Below are 12096 nucleotides of genomic sequence, written 5' to 3' on the forward strand. Positions count from 1 at the left end.
AAATTCTCCCGTTTTTTATGTAACATATTTACTAACAATAAATACTCCATTGCGGTATTGGCTGATTGCCTCTGTTTGGTAAAATAATTAGCTTACCAGTGAATTTTAATTTGATTGATCATATTTAGTTGTTTGACTAAATTAAACAATTAATATGAGTGTTTGGTTAATCAGTTTTTGTAACAGCTTATTGCTCTAAAACGCTAAAATTCAAAAAACTTTTTCGATAAGTTTTTTGAGAAAATAAATTATACCCTTAGAGGTAATTTTACATGTGATTGACTATCAATTAACAACTAATTTATAAAACATCTTTCTACAACCAGCTAATGTTATCATCTAATCAAATCCGCTAACTCAATCCGCTAATAGCTATTTGCTAAACACCCCATTATATTCATAACCCATAACATTTTTAAACAAATAATAAATAATAATATTTTAATTGAAATGATGTTATGTAGTACTTTACAATTTCTATCTATCAATATTAAAAATTTAACTCATATATAATTCTTAGAAAAAAATAGAACTCATGTTCGCACGAGCTTAGTTCACAAATTCATAGACAGTATTGATTATGTCCAAAGCGGATAGATCACTTATACGCATTGGCATTTGGCCCTGAGGATTCAACCTTATGGCAAGAAAATGGAACTGATTATGATAAGATTAAATAACTCACTCTAACCGGCCAATTCAATCTGAATTTATTGATTAAAATAAACTCAATTAGAAAGGGAAAGAAAATGATATCTCACTTAAGTCTTAACTAACAAAACATTTATTGGAAAATATCCAAGAAAAGAATAGTCAACATGAGATTTGAACTTGATCTCTCTTTTCCTTTCTTCATGGTTAGACTTAATTATTACCACATACAACTCCTATATATATAAACACAATTGCAAAAAGATTCTATTATATATATTACTCTCTCTCTCTCTATTGCTGATATAGTACCAAGTTTTTGTTTGATTAAAATGAAGTTGGATTATTTGGGTTGACAGCTAGCTAGAATGGTGAGAAAATGTTCAAATTGTGGAAGGGCAGGCCACAACTCAAGGACTTGCAACAATAGTAGCATCAATCATCATCATGAAAGCAAAAGTTCAACAAGTTGTAGCCATACTATCTCTATTAAGCTCTTTGGGGTCAAACTTGGAATATCACAATCTTCTTCTTCGCCAACAAATATTCTTTCGTCTTCTTCATCTCCACTGCCACCGGCCTCTCTTGCTGCCATTAGAAAGAGCTTTAGTTTCGAGTGCCTAAGCTCCCCTACAATCACCAACTCCTTGCCCGCCAATCGAGGAGGCACCGGCCACAGTGGCTATCTCTCCGATGGCCTCACCACAAGGAACCATCACAACAAAAAGGGTAGGTGAGACTCTTTGATTTTGTCGATCGATCGATCTTAAACTTGTGTGGATAATATGGTATTATTTTCCGGCCACTTCTTGTATGATTCTTGTTTTTTTGGGATGCGTTGGACGGAGGCCGTTAAGGGCCAAGTTTAGCACCATGTGACTAAGAAATTGTTGGACAAAGTTTGGTAAAAGAGTCAAGTCCAACATCTTAACTCTTGAAAATATGATGGTGGTTTATAAGAAAATAAAATTGTTCCTTTCCTACTAGCTATAGCTTTTAGCATAAATTGTAAGTGCTTAATTCTATGTATGTTTTCTTTGTTTTTTTTTTTTTTTTTGGATATGTTAGGCGAAGGTCGTTAAAAGGCCAAGTTCAACACCACGTGACTAGGGGTTTGTTGGGCGAATCTTGGTAAAGGGCCAAGTGACTTTTGAAAATATGATGGTGGTCTATTTCTTTTTTTTTTTCTTTTTTTTTTTTTGGATATGTTGGGCGGAGGTCGTTAACGACCAAGTTCAACAATATGAGACTAGGGGATTGTTGGGCAAATGTTGGTAAAGGGCAAGTTAAGCACCTTGATTTTCAAAAATATGATGATGATTAATATATAAGGAAATAAAGTTGCTTCTTCAATTCGCTACTAGCTATGGCTTTTAGCATAAGTGGTAAGCGCGTGATTCTAACCAGTAGTATTAGAACACTTGATCCTAACGGATACATATTGTTAATTTTGTTAATCATGTTATATATATGCATGCATATTTATATATATACAACATATGATTATCCATGAATTGATCGATGGTAACAACGTTATATACTCATGGTATGAATTAGCAAAACTGTGTGTATATATAGGATTAGCATGGAGTGAGGAGGAGCATAGGGTGTTTGTAGTTGGTTTGGAGAAGCTTGGGAAAGGGGATTGGAAAGGCATTTCTAAACAGTTTGTGACCACAAGAACACCTGCGCAGGTTGCCAGTCATGCTCAGAAATATTTTCTTCGCTTAAACAACTTACGTACCAAGAACACACGACCTGCCCTCTTTGACGTTGTGCTGCCGCCACAAAATCCGGTAACTTAGTTTATTCCCCTAACTCCGACCCCCTTTCTATTATTTCAAAAATTTACTCTAATAAGGGTTAGATCCCAGCCAAAGCAGTTAAGGATTGGATACAAACTTGCAACCACACGGTCACAAGTTTGAATTATTCCAGCCTTCTTGATTTGAGGTAATCAGCTATAAACAATCTAGGATGTTGGTTTATCTCGTTGTAATCCCTTGCCAACTAGAATCAAAAGATGAGGTTTATCCAATGCACACGCTCATCAGATAGTGATTGCGAGTTTCTCTTGTGACTCTTAAAACCGTCTGAAATTCAATAAATCAAAAATAAGGGAAATATAGATTTAAAATAGGATAAAAGAAAAAGGATAGAATTATATTCCTCCTAATAACAAAAATTTTGCCTAATACAACACGTTGTGATTGATTAATTACTAAATATAAGTGTAAAATGTTTGTCTAAATTGACATGTTATGATTGATTAATTATTAAATTTGAAATTTTTTATAAGACAGTTAACTAACCAATCACAAACAGTTAAATAATCAAGCAAGATTAAAGTCTAAGTAGTTGTAGACTTATAGTATTACTCAGTGGATTTTTTGGTCCACCTAGGCTGAATTAATAACCTAATCCTACCTAGTACCTAATCTCTTTTCTAACTTTTAAATTAAAGTTACGTTTGAAAACACAATTTTTGGATTTATAGTGTTTGGCAAGGGAAAAAATGATGATTCACAAAGTTGATTTCTAGCCAAAGAGAAAATAAGTTCATTTTATGGAAAATAACTTCCTTTTTTTTTTTTGTGAGGAAGTCATTTTTCAGAAAAATCCAAAGTAACTTTTTTTCCTATTCTCCATCTTTTTCGTTGGTTTCTGTCGGAACCAAAAATCTGGTTCTCAACTGAAATGCAACCAAACATGAGAAAGAAAAATATTTTCTAAAAAATGATTCATTTTCTGAAAAATATATATTTTTCAAAAGTTATTTTTTCAGATTTCCAAATACACCCTAATAATATTGTATGAATAGTAAAAATTCTCCTAGCTAGTAAATACAGACCACGTAACATACAAATAGGCTAACAAAATAATTGACTTTTTATCCATTTTATTTATTTATTTATATTTGAAATTCCATTTCCTCCTTCTGCAGGTAGCCACAGATGAATCTACAATTTGTAATGGGAATTTGAAGAAGTCAAAATCCTCCATCATAAATTTGAGGTGTTCAAAGTCTAGTGAGTGTTCAATGCCTGCAGTCATATCATCACCAGTTGATCAATCCCAACTTATTACAACTCCCCCTTCAATAACTCCAACCACCCAAAATATCAATAATGGAGTTTACACTTCATCGCCATTGCCGGCGGCGGATCTCGAGCTTACTCTTGCCATTACACCGCCCCGGAATCAAAATAAATCACCAGCTTCTGCCTGTCATGTTGGAGGAACTATTGCAGTTGTGTGAGGCTTTAATTTAATATGAAAATCCAAATGAATAATAAAACATTCTTTAATTTGGTCCCTATATATGTTTATCCTAGTTGATAGCTAGTTTCATCTTTTATTTTCTAAGGGAATGGTAAAATAGATTATTGAACTTTACATGATAAAGCAATTATATTACATCCCTAGTTAAAATTTTAAAGGTGTAATTAAATTATCCAACTCATTAAAATCGATCAAATAAGTCCAATTTATTGGTAATCGGTAAAATTAATTATGTAATTGACCGTCCTAAAGTCTTCGTCGTTCTTGCGATCAAATCTTTGCCGGTTGATGGGATTGGTCACCTAAAGAGGAAGGCGATTGTTGTGGTCGCCTTCTCCAGATCGAAGAAAGTGACCATGCTAGTCGCCTTCCTCATGAGAAGGCAACTAGAAATGGTCACCTTTTTCATAGAAGGCGACCAGAAATGGTCGCCTTTGAAAAAGGTAGACCAACGATTGTCGGAGAGTCTTTAGAGTTAGTCATATTTTTTCTAGAAAGGTAATAACAGCTTATGATAGGTACATAATTGGTTGGTGGGCTTCTATCTAAGTCCACAAGACCCCAATTCATGCTGCCACAACAAGACATGGAAGGCAAATTATTATATGGACCATGGTACGCACAGTGTTGTATGTATCATAAAAAAAGTACATTTTTAATATATTAAAAATATATTATTTGTGTATTGAAGGTACATTATACAAAATAATATAGTTTTAGTAGCTTGCTTTGTCATTGCTTCGGTACTTCGTTCTTCTCGTCTTGTCCGAGTTATCATAGGATTGATTCTTACGCATAAACCTTTTGAATTTTCTCATAAACAAAGCAAACTGATCGTCAGTAAATAAGTCAGACGAGGGATTAGGATTCGACCTTGCTATTGATGATGAAGGTTGTTGATTTGCGACTAAGGCTATGTTCCTTGTCTCGAGTTCTTCATCATTCAATGTTTCCTTCTCAAACTCGTAGGCTTTCAGATCATTGAAGATCTGAGTAGTGCTCGTTGTTTTGAGATCTCGGTGATCGCGCATAGCTACTACTTTCATCTCCCAACTTTTGGGTAGTCCTCGGAGAATCTTTAAATTTATCTCCTTTTGTGATAGCTTTTTCTCATCAAGGTCGTTGATGTCCATCAGCAATTTCAAACTTCTTCATGGCAATCGTTAACTTGTTTTCCTTCTCTTGCTCGTCTCCATCACCTATTTGCATAAGTACATCCTAGATGTCCTTGGCTGACTTGCATTTTCTCACTCTTGGAAATAGCGATTCATCCAGAGATTTGTAGAGTATATCCTTAGCGATGTTGTCGAGATTTACGCGGGTTCTCTCTTCGGTGGTCAGCAAGGATTTATCCTTCGGGATCATCTCTGGTGAAGTTGGATCAGTAGGTATTCGGTTGGGATTTACTTGAAGGATCTTGATAGGTCCATCAGTAATCACGTCCCACATCTCGTCATGAATAGCTGACAGATGAGCCTGCATGCGAACCTTCCAGTCGTCAAATTTATCTAAGTTAAACATAAGAAAATGCCTATGATGTTCCATTTTAGACATAGTGCAAAGTGTGAAAAGAGTTTGATGATTTTTCAAAGAGGATCACCAGGCAGTATACACAGAGTGTTCACCGTTCAAGGTAACGTGCTGGGGGGGGGGGGGGGGGGGGGGGGGGGGGGGGGGGGGGGGGGGGGGGGGGGGGGGGGGTTGAATAGACTCACAAGGGGTTTTTGAAAACTTTTTCAAAAGAATTAAATCGCATCGGAAAGATTATGTCAAATTTTAGTTTCACTTTGCACTTAGGATTTTCTTATAAAAGGTATTACGTTTGAGATTATGTGAGATATGCAATGCAATGCGTAAATGTAAAGAGATAGAGAGAGAGATTTTTATAGTGGTTCGGCTGTTAACTAAGCCTACTCCACTCTTCTTCACAACACGTGAATGTTTGCACTATATTCCCCTTAATCGTACAAACTCCGTTACAACGTGCTCCTTTGATCACTCAGTCCGGCAGCCACGTTGATGTAGGTTTTTCAACTTCTTCCAAGTTTACTCCGCCTCTTTCTACTTTACTTGTAGAGATGGTTGAAAGGTTGTGATGTTTCTCCAACTTGAAATTCTTGTGATTAGTTTCCTTGATGAGTTTTAATCACACAAGAACTTCTTTTTGCTAAATATCACTTGTATGCTTTTGAATATCACACTGAGAGCTGTTTACTTGCTAGACAATATTTCGCTTTTTCAACCTTGTCAAAGTGAGATGGGACAAGGGTATTTATAGGTGAGATTTCAGATCCGTTGGAGGGAATGTAAAATTCAAACCTATTATCCAGTGTGTAATATCTAATGGGTAAGGTTTTTACCTTTTTCAGAATGTTAGTACTTTCTAGCCGTTTGTTTACTTTTGTGCAAGGACAATTTGTCTTTTGTCCCACAAAAAGGTGACAATCATTAAATGCTCCTTGGGATCGTTGCATAGGATCCGATTTGACATTCAGTTATACCCATTCTCAAGGCAGTAGATAAGACAACTTATCAGAGAATGTCTTTGCCTTGGTTGTGCGAGAGAATGATTGACCTTATCATTCCTCTTAATCTCCTCGAGACAATCACAGTTTGATTGCTCGGTCATAAAAGCTTGGCCCTTCCATCCTTCGGCATGTAACCTTAGTCTTCGGTTCTTCAGGTCTTCTATTCTTTGGTTCTCTGAATCTTCAACACTTCAGTTTGATTCTCAAGGCTTCGATGTCAGAAACTTGAATCCTTTTCATTACTAAGGATTCGGTCACCCTTTGTGACTAAAACCTATTCTAAAAGACAAAAGAAAAGTTAGGGGTCTTCTCGGATAGTTGGTATCATCAAAATCAACAGCACGAAGTTTCTAACACATATCTACAACATTTTTCCAATCATCATTGGGTACATCCATCTATACCACATTGGTCCACACAATTTGACCTCCCTTACAAGGTGAACATTTAAATGAACCATGATATCACAAAATGAAGGAGGAAAGTATATATGACATTAAAGAAGAAGCACAACCGAGTGATAGCATACCTTACATGTTTGGACAACACACCTCGAATAGCAACTGGAAGCAACTGTTGCATGAAAGCAAATAACAAATTAGTAAATTAGTGAAACAAATAAATTAAACTACTACACTAATTCTAAAGTACTACATGTCTACACTACATTCTGCAATACTACACTAAGTAGTAATTACTCATTTTTCTTATTACTGGTTAATTCCTTATAAGCAATTAATAAGTAATAAAAAAAATGAGTAATGATAAGTTACAGGTTCGCACTTTGCATTTCGCAAGTTCACATATAGGTTAAAATGTTTGAATTTACCCTCAATTTTTCGGTCGGTACATTTTATTTTTGGTCCAAAACTGATAACCGATTGAAAAAACTGAAATGACTGAAATTTTTTAAACACTATAAACGAAATGACCAAAATTTTCGGTCTTCATTTTTTGCTCACCCCTACACCTAGTCATTCCAAAGTTTTTTATTCATCTTTTTATTTACTGTTTTGTTATTTTATTAAAAAGGAAATATTATGTACAGTAATTTATTACATTTGAATTTTGAAATACATTAACCTATGGCAGTTGGTTGGCTTTTTGGGACAACATGGGATGATGAACATACATCAAAACAGTGGCATCATAGTATCATGGCCAACAATATGAACACGTACTGTTTTGCTATCTTATTAGTATTATATCTACTTTACCATCAAATTCAGAAATCTACCTTTTAATTGCATGTAGAAACTAGGTTATTCTACACTGACCTAGTCAATCTTCCTAACAATTACTTAACCAAAAATTGAATGCTATTCTTCCTAAGAATTACTTAGCAATTTCTTACAACAAATTGAATGCCAAACTTCTGCAGTACATTCATAAAAAATCAATATGAATATTTATCTATGTTTTCAACAATTATAAAGTTATTAGCCACAACATAGAATACTTATTGTTTACTGTAAATCTTATTGGTTGAAAAAAATTAAAAGCTAAACACATATTAATATTTGAATAACTGCTAACCCTTAAACATGCTTCCTACTAGGATTTTTGTCTCCAAATTCCTACTTGGATTTTTATTTACCAAAAAAAAAAAAAAAAAAAAAAAAAAAAAAAAAACTATATAGATTATTTCTTAATGAACCTGGTTTCTGTGAAGGGTGATGCCATAGGAGAGAGGGCCGGTGGAGGTCTGGCTGCGATTGACCGAGGCTGTCGACAGCGAGGCTATGGTTGCGACGGAGAGAAGGCCGGCGGACGACAGCGGAGGTCTGGCTGCGACTGAGGCGATGTTGGCGGAAATCTACAAATCTTTGTACCTAAATATGTTCTAAACCGAAATCTGTGCAATTTACCGAAATTTTTCTGTTAACCGACCGAACTGAAAAATCGTGGTTAACCATTAACCGAACCCAAAATTTATTTCGGTTAATGGTTAAAGGAATCTTGAAACTTCGGTTAACGGTTAATTCGGTTCGAAAGGTCGGTTAACCAAATTAACCAACACTTAACCGAAATTATATATATATATATATATATATATATATATATATATATATATATATATATATATAGATAAATAATTAAATATAAATACTAAATTTATTATTTTAGGTGTTACTTTTAGAATGTTATATTTTAGGTTTAAAAAGTTCGGTTAATCAACCGATTAACCGAAAAAATTTTGGTTCGGTTAATTCGGTAACACAAACTTCGGTGGGGCCCAAAAGAATACGTACAAAGCCCAAAAGTACCTGCCCAAAAAAACAAAGACGACCAAAATAATAAATAAATAAATGAATGAAGAACTAATGAATAAAACTAATAAAATGGCCTAACTATATTACCACTAGGATTTGAACCTAGGCATGCTGGTAGGAGGGAGGAAGCTAGACAACCAGACCAGGGAAATCTTTGGTTTTCGTAACTTGAAGTGTCTTGAAGACCAAACCATCTCCTTGAGGAGGCCAGACCACCATACCTGACTTGGTGAACCATCGATGAGCTTGCCCTGCTTAGGGTGTCGTTGCCATTCCACAGAGCACTGCCCAGAAATTTTGGTTTAAATATTAGGTGCAGCCACATAGCAATAAAGTCTTGAATTAGCTTGGTGGTCAAGTTTGTGTATATTATGTGAGAGGTTGTAGGTTTGATTCTCTTTGATGTGTTTTTTAAATATATTTTGCACAAAGGTTTCTAACAGAGTAACAACTTATCTAGTGTTTTTTAAATATATTTTGCACAAAGGTTTCTAACAGAGTAACAGCTTACCTACTAATGAACGAATAAATGCATTAAATAGTGGTTAGGTTAATAATTGATGTAGTAGCTTGGTAGACAAGGGTATATGTAATTTAAAGAAGGTCTTTGTTTCTATTTTGGTTGGTAACAAACTTTTATTCATTTTATTCCAAGACAAAACATAAATGACAACATTTAAATAAAACTCTTTTATAAAAACAAAATGCACATAGACAACGGTTCAATAAAACTGTTGTCTTTCTAATGTTGTGTATTCAAGTGCACTTAAAGACAACACACCAACGGCAACAGTTAAATAAAACCGTGGTTTAAAAAAATTGGTGCACAAAGACAACAATTTTAATCTTTAAAGTGTTGTCTATTCAAGTATTCTTAAAGACAACACACAAACGACAACGGTTAAATAAAATTGTTGTCTTTTTTAAGAAAATAAAAGCACAAAAACAACGGTCTTAAAAAACTGGTGTCTTTGTAGTGTTGTGTATTTAAGTGCACTTAAAGACAACACACCAACGACAATGGTTACATAAAACCGTTGTCTAAATTAAAAAAAATGGTATGCACATAGACAACGATTTTAAACAAGTGTTGTCTTTGAAGTGTTGTGTATTAAAATGCGTTTAATAACAACACACCAATGACAACGTCTAAACAAAACCGTTGTCTTTAAAAAATATAAACTCGCAAAGACAACGGTTTTAAAAACCCGTTGTCTTTGTAGTGTTGTGTGTTCAATTTCACTTAAAGACAACACACCAACAAAAACGGTTAAATACAATCGTTGTCTAAATAAATAAATAAAAAAAACAAGCGCACAAAGACAACGGTTTTAATAAACCGTTGTCTTTGAAGTGTTGTCTATTCAAATGTGTTTAAAGACAACACACAAACGACAACTGTTAAATAAAACTGTTGCCTATTTAAGAAAATAAACGTCTTTGTAGTGTTGTGTGTTCAAGTTCACTTAAAGACAACAACCAACGAAAATGATTAAATACAACCGTTGCCTAAATAAAAAAAACAAAGTGCACAATGACAACGGTTTTAATAAACCATTGTCTTTGAAGTGTTGTCTATTCAAAAGTGTTTAATGACAACACACAAACGACAACTGTTAAATAAAACTGTTGTCTTTTTTAAGAAAATAAACGCGCAAAGACAACGGTTTTAAAAAACCGTTGTCTTTGTTGTGTTGTGTATCCAAGTGCACTTAAGACAACACACCAACGACAACGGTTACATAAAACCGTTGTCGTTTATTTAAAAAAAATGCACATAGACAACGGTTTTTAAAAATCGTTGTCTTTGCGGTGTTGTCGTTCGAAAAAATGCACAAAGACAACACATTAAAGACAACGGTTCAGTAAAAACCGTTGTCTTTGATAAAAGTGTTGCGTCAAAGACAACAGTTTTGTCCAAAACTGTTGTCTTTTACACAAAAGATAACACTTTTGTCAAAAACTGTTGTCGTTTTAGTGTTGTCTATGTGCATTTTTCTTGTAATGGTACAACCATAACCCCAACATAAACTTCAGGGCATAATATTCTATGATTAAGTAAAATGATACCCCCTAAAGATAACATTATCCAGATCCCATATATTAAATTTCCAAAATGTAGAGAGGAATTTTGTGGACAAATATGTCCAACTGTCAATGGGGTGAATATACTTTATAATAATCTCCTAACTCTTCTGGAGCTCACGTGGGTATAATATTGGCATCATAATGTCTAGTTAAAATTTTTCATAATATACTCATTTATTATTGGTACAACACAATCTTTATTGTCCCCTCCTTGGACTCGCTCACCAAGTCATGCAAATCGCCGCCTGTTTCCCGTCATCCTCCAGATCTGGTTAATTCCACAAACATGTCTTTGCTCTCCCTAAAGCTCTGTTCTCTCTCCGACGCTTTACTTTCAACTTCAATTCAACGACTGGTTCAAATATGTGATTTCCTCCACGGTTGTCGGCGAGAGAAGTAGAGATGGTGTTGGATATGGAGTAGTTATTTGTGTTGATAACGTGTTATGAAACTAGAGAAAATGGAGAGAACAACAAGAAGAAATACATAGAGAAAATATGGAGATAAGGGAGAGATTTTATTCATCTTTTTCTTTTGAATACTACTAACTCTATTAGAATGCAGTATCTAAGTCAGTATTGCCTCCACTGAGGCTCGAACCCACCACTTCTCATATAAAGAGAAGGGTTTGATGCCACTGGACTACAAGGTCCTTGGCGAAGAGATTTTATTCATAGTATTTGAAGAGTACACCCAGTGCTTAAGTAAATCAATAAATGAAAACATATGATCCTATTTATAGGCAACAAACTTGACTCTTCAATACTCCAAGGAACACTTGACCCTTCATTTACCCCGAAATACAATAACTAGGTTAATGGCCACACATAAATACAATAATACTAAAAAATGTTTTTTTTATTTTCTTTAATTTTTTTTTCATTTTTCCTGAAAAAAAAAGAAGTTAATATCAGCCAATATTCCTCGAGGTTTGATGGTTTTGCCATCTATATATAGTCCTAAACTTTCAATTTGTATCCCGTAATCCTTCGAGTTTCAATTTGTTACCATCCATGGTCCTAGTTAACCACCATAATCCTTTAAATATTAAATTTTAACCAGCCATATGGTCCTTCCAAGAGGACCGTAGTTGGTTAAATTTCGAAAGGTAAAGGACCTTGGTGGTAACTAGGACCATGGATGGTAACAAATTGAAACTCAGAGGACTACGGAATTCAAATTGAAAGTTTAGGACTATAGATGGCAAAACCATCAAACTCGAGGGACCTTGGCTGGTATTAACTCAAAAAAAAAAAAAAAAAAAAAAAAAAAAA

The 12096-nt window shown here is 34.4% G+C and overlaps 1 protein-coding gene across 2 annotated transcripts; it reads left to right on the forward strand.

Moving 5' to 3' along the window:
* The first annotated feature begins 955 nt into the window (after positions 1–955).
* On the forward strand, positions 956–4083 carry LOC116023264 (transcription factor SRM1-like). 2 transcript variants are annotated; one of them, XM_031264254.1, is made up of 3 exons: positions 956–1380; positions 2230–2447; positions 3596–4083. In XM_031264254.1, the coding sequence occupies exons 1-3, from the start codon at positions 1020–1022 to the stop codon at positions 3908–3910; spliced, it is 894 nt and encodes a 297-aa protein (XP_031120114.1). In that variant the 5' UTR covers positions 956–1019; the 3' UTR covers positions 3911–4083. The 2 variants fall into 2 exon arrangements, with proteins under 2 accessions (XP_031120114.1, XP_031120115.1); XM_031264255.1 differs by having other exon boundaries at positions 1242–1384.
* Positions 4084–12096: the final 8013 nt, after the last annotated feature.

This window comes from Ipomoea triloba, chromosome 6, assembly GCF_003576645.1.
Source record: "Ipomoea triloba cultivar NCNSP0323 chromosome 6, ASM357664v1".
Taxonomy (NCBI): domain Eukaryota; kingdom Viridiplantae; phylum Streptophyta; class Magnoliopsida; order Solanales; family Convolvulaceae; genus Ipomoea; species Ipomoea triloba.

Coding starts and splice junctions, on each gene's coding strand:
- LOC116023264 (XM_031264254.1), top strand. CDS start 1,020: ATGGTGAGAAAATGTTCAAATTGTGGAAGGGCAGGCCACAACTCAAGG. Junction 1,381..2,229: donor GAACCATCACAACAAAAAGG/GTAGGTGAGACT, acceptor GTGTATATATAG/GATTAGCATGGAGTGAGGAG. Junction 2,448..3,595: donor TGCTGCCGCCACAAAATCCG/GTAACTTAGTTT, acceptor CTCCTTCTGCAG/GTAGCCACAGATGAATCTAC.